At 41.3% G+C, this 25,545-nt stretch overlaps 2 protein-coding genes across 3 annotated transcripts in view; both read right to left on the reverse strand.

The window, feature by feature from the left end:
- Nucleotides 1-14,456, reverse strand: part of epb41l5 (erythrocyte membrane protein band 4.1 like 5) — a 45,318-nt gene extending 30,862 nt beyond the window's left edge. Inside the window, exons 1-3 of one of the 2 annotated variants that reach the window (XM_080037673.1) lie at nucleotides 14,327-14,456; nucleotides 12,537-12,758; nucleotides 673-777 (exon numbers count right to left, since the gene is read on the reverse strand). In XM_080037673.1, coding sequence (XP_079893799.1) covers nucleotides 673-777; nucleotides 12,537-12,716 — 285 coding nt within the window. In that variant the 5' untranslated portion in view covers nucleotides 12,717-12,758; nucleotides 14,327-14,456. The remainder of the gene's footprint in view (nucleotides 1-672; nucleotides 778-12,536; nucleotides 12,759-14,326) is intronic. The other variant, XM_080037674.1, reaches the window with a different exon arrangement.
- Nucleotides 14,457-15,864: 1,408 nt separating this feature from the next.
- The window catches only part of ptpn4a (protein tyrosine phosphatase non-receptor type 4a), an 88,689-nt gene continuing 79,008 nt past the window's right edge, over nucleotides 15,865-25,545 (reverse strand). Inside the window, exons 24-27 of the mRNA XM_080038221.1 lie at nucleotides 25,311-25,439; nucleotides 23,720-23,868; nucleotides 22,195-22,330; nucleotides 15,865-20,249 (exon numbers count right to left, since the gene is read on the reverse strand). Coding sequence (XP_079894347.1) covers nucleotides 19,839-20,249; nucleotides 22,195-22,330; nucleotides 23,720-23,868; nucleotides 25,311-25,439 — 825 coding nt within the window. The 3' untranslated portion in view covers nucleotides 15,865-19,838. The remainder of the gene's footprint in view (nucleotides 20,250-22,194; nucleotides 22,331-23,719; nucleotides 23,869-25,310; nucleotides 25,440-25,545) is intronic.

Below are 25,545 nucleotides of genomic sequence, written 5' to 3' on the forward strand. Positions count from 1 at the left end.
GTGTGTGTGTGTGTGTGTGTGCCTGTGCGTGTGTGTGTTCATGTGTACGTTAGTGCAAGAGAGAGAGATAACAGAGGAACTGGCAGCACTGTGTAGTCTCCTCTCCCCCACATTCCTTAGTCCAGCCTCCCTCTCCCTCCATGTCTCAGCTCTCTCTCTCTCTGTCCTCAGTCCCTCCCTCTTTTAGCCTACCTCCCTCTTTCCATGGCCTTCACATAGTATCAGAGTGAAGGCCCAGGGTCACTGGCAGACCAGTGACTTAAAACGCTGTGTCTCAGGGTACAGCCTGACTCCCACGGCCGAACAAGAGTCCCAGAACCAATCCCTTTAGCCCATTCACTTGAGAGGGGAAAGTCCCTCTCTAAAGAGGGGAGGCTGAATGGTGCTTTGGACTGAGAAGCAGGTGAAGTCTGGCTGTGAGCGGAGCTGAGAAGACTAGTTTGTGACTATTGGTGAAAATATCAAAACGCTTCCAAATGTGTGGACACAATTCAATCATCTTTTTAAATTGCCAATTATTTTTGATCATAATTATCTGTCCAAATGTTTCAACATTGTTAAGTCAATGTTAAGACATGATTATAAACTGTTGCCAACACATTGGGAAAGCCTCGTTTAGGCAAGGAAAACAAAGAAAGAAAAACAAGAGACTGAGTGTGGCTCTATTCTTACGGGAACTTGTGCCGAGTCCATGAAGCGCAGTCCAAAGTAGTCTTTCTCTATGATGTCCAGATGGTACATGATCTGGTCAAACAGCTCCTCACCTTTGGCTTTTTTCTGAACAGGGAGACACACAGACAAACAGAGGAGATAGGTGACAAACCACAATTTGAAAAAGAATTTCAAAGGACACAGGAATCTGTCATGTTAATCATTCTGATGCTATACTTCCAGAAGGGTTTTCTCTACTCCAAATGAGGCCTGCTGAGAGTTAAGAATTAGGTCAAAAAATGCAGTCTTAGTTTAAGAAGCACACAGTCATTAGAACAACACAGGTTAGGGTTTTACAGACATTTCAAATGATCAAACCAGTTCTGGTATTTAAGCTAGCAAGTAACACTGCAGGGTTACTTACTAATTCTGTTAAATGTTCTTGATAAATGAATTTGTCTTTAAACTGGCAAGACAATGAAGATATAGTGAAAAGCTGCCCTTAACCATTTCCCACAGCCAAAGGTTTGGTAAGGTATATTCAGAAGGTCTTGATTGGTCTCAACCAACTGTCCACAACTAAATATATTTAGTTAAAAGGTGCTAAGAGGAACCTTATTTCTGAAACAATCCCCTTTTTTCCTTTGATGATCATACATGACATGTAACAGCAAATGAGACCATCAGTGCAAATAATGATGTATGTGCAGATGTATGTGTAGACTATCGGAGTCATGTAACGGCATAATCACAACTCTAGTGAACCCTACAATGAGTGCGGTTAGGTTCACTTCCACATTATGGAACCATTGGCGCTTTAGCCTATATGCTAATATCTGAACACTCTTTGTGTAGTGTGGAACTGACAGCTGGAGTCTGTTTTAGTCTTTTTTATTGTTGTTTGTCTTTTTACTGTTTTTGTATTGTATTATGGACCGTTTTTCTCTGTGTCTGGAATAAAATTAAATCAATCAAATCAATGCTATTTGTATACAGTTTTTCTTAATGCCTTTGTCATGGGTATAAGCTCACCCAGGAACACCAGCTGGCTCAGTAAAAAACACTACCACTTTTTTTTTTTTTGTGCTTTTAAAATGACAAATACACATGGTTGGTTAGATAATTCAAACTATTTGGCTGATACACTTTTCTATCAATGATTGAATCGTTTAGTTGACTAATCATTGCAGCTCTATTGTCAACTTTTTTTCAATGATTAGCAATTATGCATCTGATTCGTCTACAGAAGAGTAAGTAGATACTTTTCCCCATTTGGCAAAAAAATATGTTGCTTTGATTGGTTTAAGTGTGCATGTCCAAAATGTGTGTTTTATGGACTTGAATGGAAATATGAGAAAATATTAAACATGAAGTACTATAAGCTTGAATAGGCGTTTACCTTTCTGACAAGGCCGTACCAGTTACTGCCTGTGACTGGGAGATCTCTCCCTCACATGCACACGCACACACACACACACACACACACACACACACACACACACACACACACACACACACACACACACACACACACACACACACACACACACACACACACACACACACACACACACACACACACACACACACACACACACACACACACACACACACACACACACACACACACACACACACACACACACACACACACACACACACACACACACACACACACACACACACAGCGACAGGGTGGCCATGGTAACGGGGGCTGAAGTGCCCCAGACAGAGGGAAGTGGGGTGGGCTGCATACACCATGTGATCATCTGGCTCTGTGGGCCCTTCACACCGGCCAAGATCAGTCTGAAGTGACATTTTTGATTTATATTTTGCTACTTTCTTCATCTGGATTTTTTTCCCCCTTCCAGCTTTTTCTCTTTAATCCAAAAGGTATCAGTGTTCTCACACATGACTGATTTTCTACTCTTTCCCATCTCTGCTCTAGTTACAGTTGCAAAATATAGTACATTTAATAAAACATTTTCACCAGTCTTACATTTTTTTCATGAGTTATAAAAGCATGATAGAGAGCCACAGCATTCATAATGTATCGCCTCTTTGAGTGAAACATACAGCATTTCCCACAGTGCAACTCATCAAGGCATTCATACTGTTAGTAGTCAAGTCCAAAAGGTATCCCTTCAGTAAATTACTGGGGTGTAAAGAATCTTAAAGCTACAACGAGTAAGTCGGCACGTTGGCGACACCTTTGAACAAAAGCGGTAGTATTTTTACGACGCCAGCTGTCGTGAAGCTCGTGCAGGGGGTGCAAGATTCAAATAATCAGGAAGCAATATAGTGCGTGTCCGTGTGTTGAAAGTGTGAGGGCACCGGACTCTTTTCGGCTCGGTGAGAGTGGTTAGTGACACAGCATCAACTACACCTGATTGCAATGAGTTGATCCATTGTCACCTCTCACGGAGCTGAACGAGTATGTGTCCCCACACAAAGCGAATGAACCAGAGACGGCAGTTAGTTATGGATCACGATGAGGTAATGTGTTTATGTTGTTGTAAATAATGACTATTTCAGATGAATAATGGTCATCTGATGATGCTGGTGAGGCAAAGTAAACTTTGTTTTAGTAGGCTACCGCTCATTCATTTAGGAGTAAACACTGCAGTCTAGGTTCACTCCGTGAAATTGTGTATACGTTGCTTGGCAACGCCCTCCCGCCCGCCTATCACTCTCCATTTTAGCTTTTCTTCATTGCATTTTCTTTTTTTTCTTTGATGGTTCAGCAGCCCCGTTAGTCATTATGACGACAAATAACTGTCTCAAACAAGGGTCCCGCGGGACAACGTCTCAATTTGCGGGACGTGTGAAAAGTAATGGAAATGCGATCTGGTCACCCTAGAAGTTAGAAGCATTGTTATTGAAAGTGAGCCCCCCTTTTTAAATGCGTGTTTTATAATCTGGCATTTATCCGATAGCTGTGAGGAGACAGTAGTCTCCGTTTGTCTGTGTGTGTGGTTGTCTGTGTGTGTATCGGGCTGCTGGGCTCAGTGGCTCTGTGAAGGTGCTGCCTGCAGTGCTTCAGCGTTTGTCTTTCTGTTACTTCAAACTAAAAGCCAACTCACGTTTGTCAAGTGAAATGCTAATGTGAAGCCAGTGAAATGCTTTTAATGTGAAGCCGCAGCCTTAATGCTATATTTGTTTAACAGTAGCTAACTTAACTGCTGCGCGCTGATCTAAAGATAGTGTTTTTTTAATATAGAAAGCCGTGTCTCTGGCATTACCGGTGGTGACACGAGTTTATTTTGCTAAAAAAACGGCACTTTGTCCCGCATTGTCCCGCACAAACGTAGTCTTTGTCCCACATCTGGTGAATTGGGATCTGGTCTCCCTATCCCCTTCCCTCACCGGAGTGATAGGCTTCTCAAATCACGTTCCTGCGCCACACTGAAATCTGTGACCAATACGGATATGTGACCATAGAGCCTGCACGAGCGAACCGAAAATCGGACTGGGTGTACGACCAGATCAAATGCAGTAATAAAAACTATATAAAAACGTCTTTCTTTGCACTGATGGTCTCGTTTGCTGTTAAAGGTAATTTATGATTATGAGAGGAAACATGAGGCTGTTTAAAAGATATTTAAATGTTACTCGTTGCCGCTTTAATTGTACGAGTGTTTAATGATGCACTCACTAACCATCGCAGCAACCAAACCACTCTAACTAAGGCAATGGGAATGCAGCCAGCTCAATGTGCTTTCACTGAGCTTTGATGCACTCATGGCGCTGCTCATCCTATTCCTTTGCAGCACTCAGTCCATCCGTTAGTCTAGTCTGAAAAGTTTAAGTAACATTTTACAATCTACGTACAATCCAGTAGCCACAGAAATCAGGGACAAATCAACAGTGGTTAGAAGAAAATGAACTAAATTGGTGAGGTAAGGACAGGGACATGAGTACTGTAGGAGGTTACCCTGTGTCTCCTTAAACACACTCTCCAACGGACGCACGCACTTGCACACACACACACACACACACACACACACAGAGATAGCTCCTGGGTAGCTCAGAGGGGCTGGCCACATGCTAGCTGGCATAGTTGACCAGGCATACCGCACCCCTACAGTACACAGGGACAGAGAGAGAGAGCGAGAGAGAGAGAGTACAAAGGACTCATTGTGATGTGTGTGTGTGTGTATGTGTGTGTGTGTGTGTGTGTGTGTGTGTGTGTGTGTGTGTGTGTGTGTGTGTGTTGCATCCAAGCCTTGTTATACGGCCTGCAGTATTGTTGGGCTGTTTGCAGTCTTTCTGCCTGCCTGTGAGCATACAGCTCTGTCTCTAAGAAACCCTGTCACAATTTACAAATCAGGTGCCAATGTACAAGTTGATTAAACCATCCACTGTAGTAATGCATCCATTTTAAAAGAAGATGTGTAGGACAGGTGAAGACTAGTGGCTAGGGAAGGAAAAGCATGCATTATGGTGGACTGGATTCCACTTCCTGAAAGTCAATCTGTCCAATCATCAGTCAGAAGCATTGCACTCCACGTAGATTCTTGTGTGCATTACAATGAAACAGGATCAAACCAAATGGACGGTCCTTGTGGGTTCTTTAACATTATTGACTGTTTTCTAAAAAGAAAGCACTCATAACTTGGCTTTCCACATCTTCGTAGACCATTGCCTATGGTTTTTTGCAACTCTTTTTTGCATTTATGTTAGCAATGAGGGGTTTATGGACCGCAGCATTACTATAATATCAGTCACTGGGTCAGCAAGACATGAACATTCTGTCAGAAAGTCCACAGTCAGATCAGGTTCTTCTGCTTAGACATTCTCAGTCCCCTGTGGAAGACTTGTCCTTCTGTTTCTCCTCACATATCGTTCTAATGCACGAGCATCACACTCAATCAATTAGTTGTGTGCTGTCGACTCTGACCCTATTTACTGAGGTCTTTCCCGTGGAAATGCATGACTTCAATCACTGTGTCTACTGAAACACTTGCCAGATGAGCAGTCTTAGTGACTGAAGCTCCATCCCGAGCACCAACACTGAACCCTCTTTCAAAGTCAATCGCATATTTTCCTCTTGCCATCTTAATTCAACTAGAGCTGCAACGATTAATCAAATAATCGTTTATTAAAATAATTGGCAACTATTTTGATAATCGATTAATAGTTTCAAGTGATTTTTTAATAAAAAAAATCCAAATTCTCTGTTTTCAGCTTCTCAAATGTGAATATTTTCTGGTTTCTTTAATCCTTTTATGACAGTAGACCGAAATATCTGTGTGTTTTGGACATAAAAATACATTTTAGGACGTCAACATGGGCTTTGGAAAACTGATCAACATTTTATGACATTTAATGGGCCAAACCACTAATCGATTAAACGAGAAAATAATCGACAGATTAATCGATTATAAAAAGAATCGTTAGTTGCAGCCCTAGATTCAACACTTATTTATACAGGTTTTTCCTTGAATATGTCGACCGTCTGACCGTAGACATTTTCTACCTATAGTATCACACACATACACACAGATTCTACATCTATATTAATATTAGCATAGACAAAACATTAAATATAAACACTGAAGTTAACTAGCAGTGTCCAGTTAGGGTTGGTTCCTCTAAATGTTGTGTCTTTCAAGCCACTACTTTATTTCTAACGATGAGATGAGAACTAAAGGTAAACAACTGTGTGTGCACTTAACTTTTTCTCTCGACTACAAATCTTGTATGAGACAAAAGGAAGTGGTAGGAGGCGACAGTGTGGGTGGCTGTGTGGGGTGGAGAGATAAAGAGAAAAGACAGGGGAAGTAAATAAATGGAAAGGAAGGAATGTGAATCATAAGGCTGTGTGGAAGTGTGTATGGACATGGATGCTAACAAACAAGAGGTATCCCTGGGAGACAGCTTTGGAAGCCTTACCATCTAGCGACATACACACACACAGCTGGAAGTCCAGTAAAGCATATGAATGAGCCCTATTCACTTCTACATGGGGGCTGTCAATTTACAACCACCTGAACATCTAAAAAGGGAAAAACAAACTGCACCATGTAGCACGGGGTCCACAAAGGTTCTGCCAGTTGGAGTTGAACTGTTAGCTATGTAGCCGTCACCTCGCAGCCTGTGAACACTTTGATGGTGCCAACTGTTATGCTTTTGTAACACGGGTCTTGTCAACACAACAGTTAACTGCATATTCTGCACACAACATGAATTCAAACTACAACGAGGGAAGCTTTAGTCTTTTAAATTGACAACCAAACTGTCCAGTTTTATAGATCGTTAGCCTCATAGCATTTACTCTAAATCTACATCTACTCTACATCTACTTTACCCTACTCTATAACCCTTAAAATATGACTTAGGCAATTATGCTATTAGGCTAACGAAAAGTAGATGTAGAGTAGATAGAATACAGTAGATGTAGAGTAAAAGAGTACAGTAAATATGATTTAGGCAATTATGCTATGAGGCTAATGATATGCGAGTGCTCCATTGTCCCTGGGTGCTCCTACATAACATTATATACAGTACTTAAAGCAAAGAAAGATTGCCAGCAAAGGGTAGCTATGAGCTTGGTTTACCTTTTCTTAACAGTGTGTTTAACTATAAGATAAGTGTGGCTGAAACACAGATAGTTGGGTTAGGGTAGCAATGTTTCACACAATGAGAGTTCAGAGCCCCATGTGACCAACACAAAAAGAAAAGAAAATTAAAAAAAACACAGCAACAACTCAAATCTATCACTGTCCCAAAGGATGGATATACAGAGTGGGTTTCTCTTCACTAATTAGAGTTAGACACAACAGCGTTGGTCTAGCTAGGGGCGCTTTAAGACCTGCCGGTTGGATAGGAGCTAAGTGTGGTTGGCTTCCAGCTTTGCTACGGTTCGTTTGTACAGGTGAGAACACTGCATTCACACTAGGGTCGGTTGCACATCAAAAGCTGAACAAACAAGCGTACCGAGACCTTGTTGAAGAGGTCTCTGTGCGCTTCCAAACAAACAGTGATGCGGTCCGTTTGTGGTGAGGGCTTGGGTGAACTGAGTCCCACCCAACTGCAGGAATCACAGCGTAACAAGCGCTATGCACTATTATGGGATAATAAAACAAGCTACTTTTTAGTAGAGTCGTTCAGGTCCACGTTAGTGCTCCCGCCCCAGACACATCTGACCAATGAGTGAAGAGTGACGTTTGCCGCTACATTTGGCTTCGCTTCACCAACTCACCGACTGATTTGGACCAAAGGAAAGGATAGGTGTGAAAGAGAACACAACTTGTTGTCATTTTCCCATCTGGTGTGAACTAAGGACGCAAACTATAAGTGGACTATCAGGTGTAAAACAGCCCTAACACTGGGTCTTAATGGGAAACTCCATCGTATAGGCCTCGATGACAAAACACTCATTTATATCTACAGTCCTAGATTTTTTTAATTGTCCTCTGCCATCATTTATCTGAACTGCTTCTCGCAAATGTGTCAGAACCTCCCCTGCAACCTCAGCATATCCAAAACATTGAGAATTACAATGTTTTAGTGGGTGGCTCTAGTTTTAGCCGGCCCTTAAGTTTCGTTCAACACACACACACACACAGAGGAGACACTTTTGAAATGATATCTGATTCACTTTGAATGAGAAACTCATTTCAACCAGACTGCCAACATGCAAGTGGGACTGTCTCATGTTTTGCATCTCTGTTGTCTGTTTATTTAATAAAATATTCTTTATTATCTTTCCCTCATGTATTCTTTTCTACATTTTGTAATGGTAAATGGACTTGACTTATATAGCGCTTTCTAGCCGATTTTCTCAGCCCCAAAGCGCTTTACATATCTTACCACATTCACCCATTCATACACACACTCATACACATTAGTGCAATATAATTCTATCTAGGAGACAAAGCATTCATTTAGACTGTAAATAAATTACAAAAACACAAACCCTTTAGACAAATTGCTCTAAATTTGAGAGTAATGCCCCAAACGGGTGTGTGTTGTTGTCATAGTGTAATCACTTAGAGATAGCCTGATGATAAGCTACCTTTATCTGGGGGAGGGGAAGCACCCTAAAAAAAGCTCACTTTGAAACCTTACACAAGGCCAGGTCCCGACTGGAATGCATTCAGAAATCCTACTGAATTTTCTAACTTCCTTCAGACGGAAACAGCAAATGCCAATGATTTAAATAAAAAAACAATAAGTTATGAAAAACATCTAAACTAACAACTTAAGATTGTGAACAAGTTTAGTTAAAAAAAATCCGGTCATAATATCTGTCCAAAAAATCTGAAAGACAAAACAAAGATGGACAGTCAAGGCGAGTAACCGTCTACTGGAACATTCTAGTGCCTCTCTCTGTGTGCACACCATGCTGAGCCCATAGAAAGGATTACATGTTAATGATTGACCAGCTCTTACACTCCGACTCAAAAAAAATTGTGACATCACTTGTGAGAAATGCAGAATTAAAACACGTTCATGCATTCTTGCTCATTAAGCCGGTATGGTATTCTGAAATGTTGGTTGGTTGGTTTCTATTTAGAGTATAAAAGTCAATAAAGAATTGACTTATTTGACCTTTAAAATGCTTGTTGACAATATAACTTTAGTCAAAATTAGTGTATCTCCTCAAGATACCTGTCCCGACTCCACACACACACACACACACACACACACACACACACACACACACACACACACACACACACACACACACACACACACACACACACACACACACACACACACACACACACACACACACACACACACACACACACACACACACACACACACACACACACACACACACACACACACACACAGGATTGTGAGGAGCAGATTTTGACAACAAGTATTCTCAAGAATTGCTGACTCCAAATTTAAGAGAACATTACAAGGCGAAATAAAAAGGCAGAAGACTTTTTTTTGCCAGACGAGCAGATTTGACTCATACTGGACAGGTGGATACCAGACTGGAATGCTGCAAATTCCACACATGGAATGCCAGTGGAAACACAAAGTAGAAAAAGTCTGAGAGAAGAGAAAAAATAAAGATCACATGAGAGGGAAAAACACATATGTCCTCAGCATTAAAATGATCGTCACTAAATTGTTACATGACTGAAATATCTACTACACCGGTGGTAATATGATGGTGTATTGAACTCTGAGATCCTATGTAGTATAAATGTGCAATTTTTTTATAAATCGGTTCATCCTAGCCTGAGAAAAAGCAGAAAGAGTGTTTTATGGTCTCACTGTCTAACCCTACATTTTCCCATGTGTGACATCACACATGGTAAAATGTAGGGTTAGGATAGACAGGACAGCTGTGCCAAGGGAAGACTGAGGGAAGAAAAACCTCATTCGTTATATTATAATAGTGATTTTATATTTATAGAACGCCGGTTCCGTATGGGTGAAGTATTCCTTTAAGGCTAGATTTGACCCAGCAGAAGCTTGTCTTAGTCAAGACGATGCGGAGAACACATAGAACATAAGAAGAAAAGGAGGTGAGAGACAAGAGATGGAAGACAGGAAAGAGATAAAGAGAGAGAGAGATAGAGAGAGAGAGAGGCTTGGAAAATGATATTCTGCTCTGTGGGCACGTGGTGATGAGCCCAACGTGTCATGTGACGCTGTCATGTGATTAAGTGTTTTCTACAGAGAGGATCATGGACTTACAGGTGATCAGCGACAATACCACACACACACACACACACACGCTTAAACAGACTTCTCCACTGACATAGGCATGGTCACTACTACATTTCTTGCGCGATGCTGTCACTCTCCAGCTGTCTCATAACCACATACCATTCCTTTTGTTTAACAACCGCTGACAGGTATTGGGATTTGAAGGAAAGTGATATCCATACGCTGAGCATTTACTGTCCTCCTAACAACACCACTACAGTAAACAGTAGGGGTGGGAAAAATAACCCATTCTCTGATGCATCGCAATTCTCTCTCGAACGATTCCGAATCGATTCAGATAAATTAATAATCGAAATAAAAGAAAAAAGAAAAAATTGAAATTCGATTCGTAAATTCTACTACTTCCTGAGCCACTGCGCATGCACACACACGTGCTAGTTTTTAACAAAAGTGACGACAAAAGTGCTGAGAGCAGCAAACCCATATGACCAGCACTGGCTTTATTTCTGTTTACGTTTTTGTATGAGAGCTGAATTCCAAGCCATACTTTTTGCACGTGTTCAAATGACATAGAAAATAATAGAATAGGAATCCTATAGAAACATGATTTACAAGATTAGAAATAAAATAAAACTGAATCGGTTTACTCTTTACAAACTTCCATATTGTGTTGAAATGCAAGCTGCATTGATTATTGCACTGTTCATAAAAAGTCACATTTCTGACAAGAAAAGCTTTAATTTAATACAATATTAGAGAAGGTAATTCATCTGTTGATTGTATTTAATGATCATTACACAAGTAGGAAGTGATTAGCAAACTCAGTAGTGTATATAAATATATTTTTGAAAATCACACATGGGTATGTACGTAAAAAACTGTTTGCATCGAGAATCGATTTTGAATTGAATCGTTGACCTCTGAATCGAATCATGAGGTGCCAAGAGATTCCCACCCCTAGTAAACAGAGCCACATTCATTATGAGACACAATCTATGGGTTTACCATCTACTTTACCTGTTCAAGCATCATTAATTGTACAAAGAAATAGGGATGGGCTAGGGCTGGCCCGAATGGCATTTTTCAGGCTTCGAATATTCGTTGGTTTTTCCGAGTGAATATTCGAATATTTGTTCCAGAAAAACACACCATCAAAAACAACATAAAAAAAAATAATAATAAAAAATAAAAAAAATAAATTATTATTATTTTTTTTTTTTAAACGTTAATAATCCCTATATACTCCCTGGAACCGATTTTGACAGTATCTGCATATTTTGTTGAAGATTTACACGCTCGGAGGTGAAGTAATGGATGCGCTATGACACTTAGTGATGTAATATCCTCCTAAATGAGCAATACTACTACTACTACTACAATATTACTAACTTTTATATCCAAATATAAAATTATTTGATGACATTATATTGCAGTACTAGCTTCTTGCAAAAAAAAAATTGATAAAAAAAAAAAATTATAAAAAAAAAAACTAAGCTCCGAATACTAATTTAAGCTCCGAATACTAATTTTCCGAACAAGTATTCGAATATTCGAATAATTCGGGCCAGCCCTAGATGGGACCAATCCCATTGAATATCGGTATAGGATCTGATATGGCTTCACTACAAACTGAAAGACTATGTTTTTTCATACAACAAATGTTCCCTTCTGTAAGACCACTAACGACGGAACCTGGCTCCACTACTTTTAAACTGTAAATTCACTCTATCGTCCCCTAGGCCTAGACTTACAGTTCTACAGGAACTCTTATGCACTAAATGGTGAATGGACTCCACTTATATAGCGCTTTTTCCCTGGTTTTTCAGACTCAAAGCGCTTTACATTGTTTTGTACACATTCACCCAATCACACACAGATTCATACATCGGTAGCAGCAGCTACCACACAGGGTGCATGCTAACTATCGGGGGCAATTTAGGTTTCAGTGTCTCTTTGCCCAGGGACACTACGACATGTGGTGGGAAGGCGGGGAATCAAACCACCGACCCTTCACTCCCGTGGACGACCTCCCTACCTGCTTCGCCACAGCCGCCCTAACTCTCAAGTGTACTATTAGTTAAACTGTCCCTCCAAAACATAGTGACACCTACTGCTCACTACAGTCAGGTACTGAAAAATGCACTTGAAACATTGGCTAGAGATCAACAGGCATACACAACCTGAATGGCTGTAGTATGCTAGTATGCTGCTAGTATGCTGCAGCCCTTCAGTACTAGTGTACATACCGGCAGGTCAACGCTGACGTCTGTCCCGTCCAGTAGTGAGACTCTGCAGGTGATGATAGACTTTGCGTCCCCGGCAGCGGGGATGTGTGTGACGGCACGCTGGGCCTCTCTGAGCCGGCTCTTCTCTGCATGCTTCCTGATGGAGCGCCGGCCCAGAGTCCTGCGCAGGAAACTCAGCATGATGGAGGGAGGCTCACACTACCACACCTGGGACACAAGACGCTGGAATTTAACACACACACAGACCCACAGACACACACAGACAGACACACACACACACACACACATAAACACACGTAAAAGATTGAAGGCATACTCATGTCATTGTAATCCAAAATACCTTTTGTTTAAATGCACAAATATGCCCTCACGATCCACTTCCTGTTCATACTGTGTGTTCGCTGAACGAAAATCAAGTGTAGATACACAGCCTAGGCTCTGTAAACGCCGGGTATGTTGCTAGCTACTGGGTCCCCTTTGTTTACATACCCTTGGTTTACTTATCTTTTAAAAAGGGACCCAGGCTGAATAATAACACTGTATTTTGTTTCTTCCAGTGCACACACAGTACAGAGAGGTAGTGGATCGTGACAAGATATTCACTGATTCAGACAAAAAGGGATTTTGACAACACGCATTCTCCAGTATCGCTGCCTCCACCCTTAACTTCCTTTGGGGAAACTAGACAGGCCTGTAGAGTTGTTAAACAATTGTCTAACAGCTGTACCAGGAGCACAGAAAGAGCAGATCTTGAGTGTGCTTCTGTGTTAGCAATAGCAGGTTTGTTACATTGTTTTCTGTGTGGACTGGTGGAATGTGAGCTGGCAGGCAGCAAGTTATCCACCGCACACATACCTGACTTCAACTGAGGTGCACCACGTTATGGGACCAACACTTTAGTTAGCGTGACATCTAATAGTTTGGCTAAAGGCTATTTTTATTTGGCTTTACAACATTTGAATATGTAATATTTAATTTGTTTATATTTTTGTCTGGCTAAGATGTATAAACGTACAGCCGACGTTACAGGTGACACTATGGCTTCCATCATGAAAAAGGTAGAACATCTGGTACGGGGTAACATCACTGTGAGGGATGTCCATGATCAATTTAGTTTAATCCAATTATGAGCACCTGTTACTTCTTTAATTTTTTTCAAATCCCAATGCTACCATATTATAATATACCAACAGTAACGGTAAGCGGTAGGATATAAAGCAAGTTATATTTGTCACGCTTCTATAAAAGAGCTAACCCTACGTCAAACCAACAAGGGTAACACCCACCCCCACCCCCCCTTACTGTTTAATGTATACTTTTAGTGCTTTAACGTCATTCGACTAATACAAAAGTAAGGTAAAAAGAAGATATCTCAGCAGGTTAATAAAAAAGCTAACTAACATTAGTCGACTTAATAAATAAACCGCTAAGAGGCTCCCCACTATCCCAAAACCCAGACACCGAATGTGATATTTAAATAGGATGTACAATGTCTAAAACATTTTCTGAAATAAAATGAATAAAACCAACAAATATTTAACCATTAGCTTCACATTTGTGTCCAGTTCAGGCCTGAGGTACCTGGAGTAAGCAAGAGCAACAGGTGTGCGTTTGTTTTAAAACACGGGCTAGTCTTTAGCAGCTTTCGCAGCAAATACATACGACTCCGACCGTACAAGAGTGTCCCGCACAACATAACAAACGCCTCCTTCAGCTCTGATAGCTCCGACATACACTTGCTCCGCAGCCACTTGTGGCTCCGATGGACGTCTGGATGAAGGGATACTTACAAAGAAAAACCTCCTCGGCTCAATTCACGGTGAAAACACGTCCGCTTGCATTGTAGACGACTAAACAGCAACTCCGTACATTTCCATGGTTTATAACTTGTTTCTCTTTCTTCTATTTCTTCACTTCGCCACCTCTGCGGGATGATTTTCTCTCCCAGGTCCCAACAAAAAGTAGGAGGCAAAGCTCTCCTCAGGATGTGACGTCACGATAAATCCCTAACAAAAACTTGATTAGCATTTTTAAAGCGACAGACCTTTTTTTTGGCTTGTAGTTAAACTATGCTCTTTTGTAGTTTTGCTCACAAAGCTACACCTGATTGTGTTTGCATCGATTGTTCATATTTTATATTTTAAGTCATGGTGGCATTTGTTGATGCAAGATCAAGAGAAATAAGACTGCTAAACCGTTATAAATATAGCATAAAAAGTAACATATATTTAACAATACCTGCTTGGTTGAATTATGTTCATGCTATTTAAAACTTCCTGTGTTAGAGGATTGGCCTCCTCATACATTTTCTGGATTTAGATTTAAACCATCCAGTGTAGTGCATCATCATTTGACAGCAGCACCCCCTGCTGTATAGTTTGGGAATATTGCTTTATACAAGTAGCCAGAGAAATAAACAGATCTGTTTGACCTGTGGTGCTACTAGGGTTAAGAAGAGCTATGTGGAATGTAAAGGTGTTTATCAATCCCAGAGAATAAATAGATAAACCATATTTTTTTGTAAATTGAAAATAACTATTCACAGCAATAATGGCACGATGACTCAAATGAATGTTGTGGTATGTTTAGCCTTTCACACTGCAAGATGTCTAGTTGACCAGCCTCAAAATTGCCAATTGCTCTCCCACACAATACTAATTTTCTCCCTGTCATCAATGGGTCTAGTCAGTAAGTTAGTTCAGTCAAATTTGACCCATTACTCTCATAATCATCACAGATGCATATTTTCCTTTGGCTCTGTAACGGCATTATATACATTACATAAGGAAATGAAAGATCGAAAGTACCTTATTCTATCAAACCATCTAACATTAGCATACATCTTTAAGGTTGGCTTGTTTGAAGACAGTGGGGAATTTGTTTGTCCAGCAGTTTGTTTCCGTGGAAAACATATACTTCAGCAGAATATTCCTCAAGTCAAAACCTATGTTCTTCTTGGTTCCCATCTAGTTTCAGTGCATTTGTTATCTGGGGCCTTGCAATACAGAGATTTAGCAATTTGGCGACCTCATGTGTCACTCTGGTTGAGGTCAGCCATCTTTTGTTTCACCAGCTCACTGCTCACCCCAACATTGCCCAACCTCACTTTTACAGTGTAGGAAAGCAAGGTGATCCGAAGCCAAGTGTCCATGCTTTGACAGACAAGCTTTAATTGTTCACAATCAAGCTTAAAGACATGTCCGAAGCAACGTATTATCATACTACCAGAAAGAAACAAGCAACTGAGAACAAAGGTTTTTATGACACAGGTATGAGTTAACCAAAGGTATAATACGGTAAGACATTTTCTCATTATTTTGTGTTTCATTATATATACACTCGCCATTATAGATTATGCTTCAAAATAAAACAAAAGTTTGGAAAATAGCAGTCTTGAAAATACACACCATTTGTGTCACATTTGAATCATCCAAATGGAGAGGAAAGAAAATTAAAAAATTAAAATAAAAACAAAATCTTTCTGCTCACAAATGATTTTCCCTTTTATTTTAAAGATTTTTTTTTCATATACAACATTTTATTTACATGGTTTAGTATTATTTACACAAAAATGAACAAGTGGCACTGTGTAGTTAGGAGTGATACTGTCTTGTTCCCTACAGGTCTTATTTTGAAACAAAAATCAAAATGACAAATCAAAAGTCTCCAACTTTTTTTTCAGTAGCACTGCCTGCCACTCAGCCTCCTGCAAAGTGCTGTCCTTTTCCCTACCAGACTAGAGCTGTTTTAATATTTAGAAAAATACAACTTACCCCATCCCACCCCTCCCTATGTCCAACACCCCTCAAAACTACCTTTGATCAGTACCCTAAACGCACAGACGGTACCACATTTTTTGTCAACAAAACACTTTGAACACAGACAGCTCATTGCTGGACCTTTTGTGCCGGTGGAAAACCCTGGCAGCCCTAATTCATCAATTATTAACTTCTCCTGCATGGGGCCTGGTATTTCATTTTCTCCATAGGAATTGTCAAGTTTTGTGAAACTTGTTACTGATGCCACTTTATCAGGAAGCTTTCAGCGTAAAGTTCATTCTGATTTGGTTGGCCCTTTGAATACAAAAACTGATAAGGAATCCACTGGGGGTTGAATGATGTCTTTCTATACATTTGATTATTAAATTGAGCTTAAGCCACGCAGGATCTGTCAAATGTATCATTTTGTTTTACCGCACAATAGAAAAAATGTAAAATGAATTTTAAACCAGTTTTTCAGTAAGTCAATCACGAGCTAGCCTCGGGCCATCATTCTGTGGGAAACAAACTGGGTACGGCTCTGCTATAAACACAGTGTTCCACTCAGATGTTTCATTTGATGCAGAGAGTGAGAACCATGTATCCAGATAAAGAAAGTCATCTTGAGAAGAATCAATGGGGAGGATGGAGTGTGGCTGTTGCCTGGGCTCTGATGAAATGACTGATGTTGCCTGAGAGAAGGATTTAGGCAGTTTTCTGAGAGAGGGCCGCAACGCAGGAGAGATTTAAAAAAAATAGAGAAGAGTAGAGAGGAAAGCAGTGTATAGGCTTTTCTTGATCGCACCTCTCCAAAAAAAAGTGTCTGCTTTAATAAAAAAAAGGAGGTATGGTTTGGTTTTGAAATGTTTCCCAGGCAGACGCCTAGTTCTTAGGACAGACTACAACAACTTGAGATGGGGTAAAATGTAGGTTTGTGGCGTCATGACACACAACCTTTCATTCCAGTTAACAGACAAGCAGGCGTTCAACCAGACAGCTAACTGACTATGTTAGAGATGGAGAAGAGAGATATAAAAGACTGAGATATGAGGAACCACACACACACACTCTGTCACACACACTCACAGCAGTAGGTTTCTCCAGCAGAATCCATGGAAGGAGCCAATGACAGCATGCAGGTACCGAAAGCAGTTGATAATAAAACACATCTGGTAATCATGAAGAGGCTACACTTCATCCACACCGCTATGTACAGAACAACGGCAGCTTAACCTGTACTTTGACAACAAAATGTAAATAAGAAAAGACTCAACGAGAACCTTGATGCTGGGTTTTGTGAATTTAAAAACACATATCATCACTTAGTCTTGTGTCACTCATTTACACATCATGTTGGCCTTCAAAACCAAACACAAACATCTGCCTTACAATTGAAGTACCATTGGGAAAAATTCAATAAAAATAGGAAAATGATTGGTTGAATATTCTGTTTGTGCTGCTTCTTTGAACTGGCAACTGTTCTCGGGCATAAAATCAAAATGTAAAAAATAAAATAATAACCTGCATAAGTTGGTTACTCCAGTGCCCTCTGAGCCCCACTTAAATGCAGTAAGAAAAAAGTATTGAACAAGTACATTTAATTTGAAATGTGTGAGCAGAGATCTTGGTTGCAATGTCACGACCCTCTGGGTGCAATCCAAAATGTGGGGAGGTCAGTGGAGGGAGCTTTTAAAGTTCTGTTTTGGGGCTGCTCATGTAGTGGTTAGAGCGTCCCCTTAGAGGCTGGGTCCTCGTGGCCCCTCTTTGCCCCATTTCAGCTCTGTCTCACCAAAACAAGTCAAAATAAAGAGAAAAACGCTCAAAAATAATCTTTCTTCTTTTTTTAGCTTTCACACAAAAATTGAGATTAGCCCACTGTCAATTCAGCGGGCAGCGTGTGTGTGAAATCTTCGGCGAGAAAAAACAAATACTGATTGAATAAATAAATGCCAGCACCTTTTTAACCACTTGCTACTATGACACACACTAGTTAGATTATTATTATTTTTAGGTGCTATGACAACATCCCGACCTGTGCAAAGCAAGCAAGACAAACTCCAGATGCAAGTTGATCGAAATTTGCTAAAAGTTAAAAAACAATCAGAGGCAAGCTGCTGGAGAGTCACACACACACACACACACACACACACACACACACACACACACACACACACACACACACACACACACACACACACACACACACACTGTTGTCAGTGTCTGGCTCAAGGACACTTCAGCAGGGAGTGCTGCTCACTTCATCCATTATGGCAGGTTTGAATTCAATTATAAAAAGTCAACTGCATTTGAATTAAAAGACAGTAATGAACTGGCTTTAGCCTTGTTTCTTAGCTTTATCAGCCTGGGAACTAGCTTAGGTTGTAAGTTAGTGTGGCCTTGTGTCTACTGGGCTCTCTCTTAATGACATTGTCTTCATTTTCCATATGTTAAGCTGCTAAGCATTATGCAACGTGTGGAGTACTTGTATTGAGTAATCCATCAATGCTGAAAATGGTATTTTTCTTACATCAAATGGTTTGTGGTCTATTACAGAAGTGAAAGAGAGGTTGCCCAGTAAACACAGGCCCTGTATATTGTAAAGCGCTTATGTTCTTCACCACACCAAACCATGGCCGACATCACGTCGCACACTTCAAAATGCCTGGAAGCTGAAAAAAGCACAGCACAGAGCAGGAGAAAGAATATACAAGGAGCCACCGCTAGTCAAGATGAGGTGAGACAGAGTGCGTTCAGCTGTCCATCTGTCAGTGCCGTCCAGAAAAACTCACAAGCAGTGAGAGCCGAGTAAGATAAAAAAAACAAAAGTACAATAAATTAAATCATTTTTTTTATCTCTCCACGAAAAGCAAAAAAGAAATAAAGAAGTAAAGTTAGAAGAAGAGGAATCGCATTACTTTACTACCTAAAGATTTAATTCAGGAAAAGCATGAAGCTCTAGATTCATACAAACAAACATACACGGTTTTTTGTTCAGTGGACAGGGTTTGACACAAACTAAAAACACAATAAATACTCTTTCTGAGGAACAAAAGATAAGGTATATCTGTTTATCAGCTAAAAAGGACACTAAAAAAGAAGAGAGAGAGAGAGGCAGGTCCGTCTGGCAGACTCGCTCGGAAGGGGATAGGGCAACCCTTTAGGGGAAATAAAATGGGGGGGGGAAAGGGGGGTTAAAAAGCTTTCCATCCAAGGGGGGGTGGGGGGGCAGCCCTTCCCCTTCATACTTATGGCACTACAGCAATTTTTACCCATCCACATTGTTGTCCTCTGGTAAATTTTCATCCCCCCCTCCCCCTGTTACCCTGAACAACACAATATTCCCTAATGGTACCTATTCAAAACAGCTGGATCCTGTTTTTATTTTTTTATTCTAGCTTGTCCACGACTTTTCACCTTTGTTCATTTGTGTCTTTATTTTTTTTTCTCTCATTTTCTCCATTTTTTTCTCAGCGTAAAGTGCAACAGTGCTTTTTGTTCTCTCCAGAACCCACGCGGAAGGGGTGGGGGAGACGGGGGTGAAATGTCACGGGTTAGAGGGCTCGGGGTGGGGGTCTGGGTCGGGGTTGGCGCTGGTCTCACTGGTCAAGCTGTTGACGCTGGCCAGGCTGGGCTCCTCTACTTCCTCTTCCTCCTCTTCTGTCACTTCCCCCACATCCAGCACCTCCACATCATCATCCTCCTCTTCTTCCTCCAGACCTCCATCCAGCAGCTCCATCATCTCTCTATCATCCTCCACCACAGCTACAGCAGCTAGAGACTCCCCGTCCTCCGCCGCCATCTCTTCCTCTTCTCTGGCGTTCTGTTGTTCTTTCCTCTCCTCCTCCGCCTCCTCCTCTGCTTTCTCCCTCTGCTGGTAGACAGCGGTCAGGAGGGGTCTGACCAGGTCCTCCTCGTACACCTTCAGGATGGCCTCGCACACAAAGCGGTACTGGCTCTGAGAGAGACAGAAGAAAGAGAGAGAGAGAATTTCATTGATTGATTGATTAGGGGAGAACAGGTAATATGTCACACGGGTAGGTTGTCACAATCGTTATATCTTGAAACCAGAAGGTGCTGTCTGTTAAATTTTGGTATGTAAATATCCACAACTGGGATCAGAGGTCACCTACATAGTCTTCCTTGGAGTTAGACTGCTAAATGTGAGGTGAGAGGACTGTTAGTGGTTTTCATGTCAAATTGAAAATATTTAGCTCCTCAGTATTTTTCTTCTAGGCTTTTACACAATGGGTTTATAACAAAACACTTGTTACCCTAAAAAAGTGTGAAGAGTAAGCTATAGTTTAGATTGTTTTTAGCAAGCTAATTAGTTGTCAGATGGTTGTTGGCCTTGATGCTAGCAAGAAATTCCAGTTGGGGTTGGTAGTCACATTTTGTGGGGGGTTGGTTGTCACATGTTATCCAAAGGGTGCAGCCAGGAAAGGAACCCAATAACAAAAGAAAATGTCAAGCTGTATCCTCACTGACACCCCAGAGAAGGACAGAATAAAGCAGGAAAGGCAGCTAGCATGCAAAAGAGAGAAAGGGCAAAAAAAATCAAAACGACCCAGTGCATCCCAAACTAGACCAGTTACCAAGACTACTGCACCCCAGTGCACTCCACCCCAGCTGGGGAAGAAGAAACAGAAGAGAAAGAGACAGGAGGAGGAATCTTCATCAGATGAAGATGATAGTTTGTGTTTGGTTTGTATGGGAACGTTCTCCAGCACCCGTTCAGGGGAGGTATGGGAGAAGTGTTGTATGTGCAACCAGTGGGCACACAATCTCTGCTTAGTTAGAGTGAGCAGACCCTACATTTGCCATCACTGTAACTCAGATAGTGAATGTATGTATCGTTGTTGAGTAGGCTATTATTGTTAGACCTTTTTGTTTTGTTCTTTATGTTGTTACAGTAGGTTGGTCTTAATATGGATTTCCTTTTTGTTTATTCCTTGCTCATTTTTGTGTTAAGATGCATACAGTTATGTAGGCCTATTTTTCAACTTGACAATGAAATTAAACTTTCAAATTTAGTTCTGCTTTCTTGCCTTCTTTTTAAGATTTTTCCCATTAAGATAACATTGTGACACACAACCCCATAGTGTGTGACAACCGACCCCTTGATAGGGTTGGTTGTCACAATGTGTTAGAGTGTCTTTGATGGTAAATTTCTTCTTTATTACAATAAGTTAGAAAAAGTGAGGGGGTCACATTTCAAGCCAACACCTTAAGCTTCAATTTAATGTAGGAATGACTATTGAAAGATGTTTAGGTGATGAGCAATTCTCACTAGAGTAAAAAGTGTGCCTACTTACCCCGGTCTCCCGTACTTCTTTAAAGGTGTACTACCTAACTATTTCACAGGAATTGGTGGTGTTCTTTATCGGTGTGTTTGTATCATCATATGTTCTAGCAGTCTTAGTACATACAGGTGTTTGTATCATCATGTACATGTTCTAGCAGCCTTAGTACATACAGGTGTTTGTATCATCATGTATATGTTCTAGTACATACAGGTGTTTGTATCATCATGTATATGTTCTAGTACATACAGGTGTTTGTATCATCATGTATATGTTCTAGTACATACAGGTGTTTGTATCATCATGTATATGTTCTAGTACATACAGGTGTTTGTATCATCATGTATATGTTCTAGTACATACAGGTGTTTGTATCATCATGTATATGTTCTAGTACATACAGGTGTTTGTATCATCATGTATATGTTCTAGTACATACAGGTGTTTGTATCATCATGTATATGTTCTAGTACATACAGGTGTTTGTATCATCATGTATATGTTCTAGTACATACAGGTGTTTGTATCATCATGTATATGTTCTAGTACATACAGGTGTTTGTATCATCATGTACATGTTCTAGCAGCCTTAGTACATACAGGTGTTTGTATCATCATGGCCCTCTGGTCTCTCATGGTGCGCACGATATCCAGAGGATACACCGGCTGACCGCACTCCATTAGACACAACGCCGTCTCCATGGTGATCAGAACCCCCGTCCGACCGATACCCGCACTGGAGAAAGAAAACAACGGATAGCAGACATTACATCATTACATGTCATTTAGCAGACACTTTTATCCAAAGCGACTTACAACTGGAGTATACATTCATACACCGATAGCAGCAGCTACCAGGCAGGGTGCTGGCTAACTATCAGGAGACATTTTAGGGTTCAGTGTCTTGCTCAGGGACACTTAGGGTGTATTCACACATGGAAAGTCCGTTAGTTCACTTGCTTTGGTCCAGACCAAATAGAATTTGGATTTTTTTGTTTGGTGTGGTCCACTTTCATATTGCCCCTTTTGCAAGTGAACCAGCATTACGAAGCAAAACCACACGTGATCTAAGGTCATTCATTCATTGGACAGACATTCTGGGGTGGAGAGAAGCAGGAAGAACGAAGTAAAAACTGCGAATTTATCATTGATATAATATGGAGTTAAAAATAATAAAAATGCCTACATCTAGCCTATAAATAAAGAAGAAAAAAATCTAATTATTGTTGTTTCATATGTTTATAATATGTAGCCCTATGACAATGCCACGTTATGTGGCTTCTAGCCTACGATGTGAAACATCATTTTTACTGTATTTTTGCTGCTGGACGCGCGACTCGCGTGAAGAATAGGCTCAAACTGAAACACAGCTGATTAAGCTGTGTATCAGCTGGGTGTCAGTTCGGCGCAGTTCAGCACCAAACTGACACGGGGACAGTATTGACGGTCCCGTTGGGAAGAACAATAAAAACACACACTTCATGCAAAGCGCAGCGTGAACCTGTTGGCACTGTAGGCTACGGGAGACGCTCCTCTCCATCTGATCGCTGATCCGCACGCATCATTATCAAATGTAATATTTTCGCTCGGGGCTCCCGGTCAAACCACAACTAATCTTCCTAACAATGGCGACAACAACACTTTCCCATAATGTGAAGCTGATGGCGATTTATTAAAAAAGAAAAGAAAGAAAAGGCGCAGTGCTTCCTGCAATTGGGTCGGATCGAGTCCGGCCAAATTCACACCACAAACGAACTGCAGCAGAGTGCGTTTTGAAGCGCATCGAGACTACCTCTTCAGCTGGGTCTCGGAGCGTTTGTTTGGTCCGCCCCCGAGTGCGATTGCTGTATTCACACCTGTCTGAAAGATGCGCACCGAAGGTGGAAGTGCACCTGAGTTCGTTTCAACCGAACTAAACACAGCATGTGTGAATACACCCTTAGACATGTGGCGGGGAGACTGGGGATCGAACCATCGACCCTATAGTTGCGGGTCAGACTATGCCAAGTCTATGGACATCAAACCACACACTAAACAGTCTAGTATGGGTTGACTACTTCAACACACTAAACAGTCTAGTATGGGTTCACTACTTCAAATAGTTCAATAGAGACCGACTGTATACCTGCAGTGTACCACCATAGGCTGGTCCTGTCCGGCCCGTTTGGTCCGCACCAGAGACACAAAGTCCAGGAAGTCAGTGGAGTCGTCAGGGACGCCGTGGTCTGGCCAAGCCACGTACTGAATCTGGGTCAGCTCTCTCTGCTCCTCACTCTAAACACACACACACACACAAAGGGGGAGCAAATAAAACATGTCTTCATTTGATATTATCATGTACTGTCTTTTAGAATACAATGGCTTCTTCACTTGAGCCCTTGTAAACAAACACTCATTCACTCTCACCAGTCAAGCTATCACTCAGAACCCAACAGCGGTTATTGTATTTCACGTGGGCGACCTCCTAGCATCTTTCATTGTGTAATAATGGCCTTTTAACATGTTATGAAACAGGCAGTGTGAATAACAAAACAGTGGTCGCATTTTTTTGCATTCGGTGATTCACACTGTTCCTTTCCTTTTTATGAAACACCAAATGTTATTTGGAAATATTTGTTGTGGTCTTACTCCAAAAACGCACATTCTATGTTGCCGCCATGATCCCACAATAAATAAATGATGTCACACTTTATCTTTTGTTCATTCAAAAAGGGGAAGAAAAAAGCAGACGCACTGGATGCTGTAGCATGTATATAATGTCCCTTCAGTGATCAGAAAATAACACACGTGACACACACACACACACACACACACGCGCGCGCGCAGACACACACACACACACACACACACACCTAACTGCTGGCCGTCGTGTCATGTGTCAGAGCCCCTGGGTTGGTCTTAAATATTGCCTCGCTGCGTCACCATGGTAACACATATATCTCCATAGCAACAATGACAGGCAGAGGAGAATGCTAATGCCTCCTCCTACAGCCATATATGTAAAAGGTCATGGTGCATGGGCAACACACACAAGTAATCAGGAAAACACAGACAGTCAGATAAAAAACTGCTGATCCTCCAGTAACAGTTACATTTAAATGAGCCTTTCTGTCCTCAAAACCAGCATGTATGGCGGCCATGTTACATGGATTAGATGGAACAGCTCAGAATAAATAATGTCAAGCTGTTGTGCACCCAAAAACAAACCTGGGTTTAGAGGAATGCCAAGTACAAATAGAGTCCAAACGTTTCGGAGGGCGACTGAAAGCATCAAAAGGTTTGGACATCAAATAAAAGACAGAAATGACACTCTTCGGCCCACTCTTCCTCCTCTCCCTCTCTCTCTCTCTCTCCCTCTTTCTCTTTCTCTCTCTTTTTTAAGCAATGTGACTTGACTGGGGCGGTTGGGTTGCCATGGTTACCAGATCCCAATCCGTGGCCCGCATGCAGCAGCCAGAAAAAGAACAGCCCACACTGGTCACTATGGCAACACACCTCCTCTGGGTCCATCTATCCCGCCTTCAACACACACCCTCAGACTTTTTGTATGCATGTCCCTCTCTGTTCAAATTGTGTGTGTGTGTGTGTGTTTGTCTTTGTGTGTGTGCGCCTGTGTTTGTGTTCGCGTGTGATTACCTGTGTGTGTGTGTGTGTTTACGTGTGTGAGTGTGTGTGTGTGTGTGTATGCCTGTGTTTGTGTGTGCATGAGTGGGTACCTGTGTGTTGGTGAGGGTCATCTCCCGGACCAGGAAGGCAGAGTTACCCTCTTCGTTGTGGCACGTTACAGTGAAGTCTCCATAGGTGGTGCTGATGTCTGGATTGGGCCAGTACTGGTGACACTTTACCTAGTAACACAGACAAGAGCGCTCTGTTTACTACTCAGCAGTTGATTGACTTAACCCGCTCACTATTGCTGTTCTAAGCTCAGGGGTTACAGGGTCAGGCTGTGCA

This window comes from Ammodytes marinus (assembly GCF_949987685.1).
Source record: "Ammodytes marinus genome assembly, chromosome: 12".
Classification (NCBI taxonomy): Eukaryota; Metazoa; Chordata; class Actinopteri; order Uranoscopiformes; family Ammodytidae; genus Ammodytes; species Ammodytes marinus.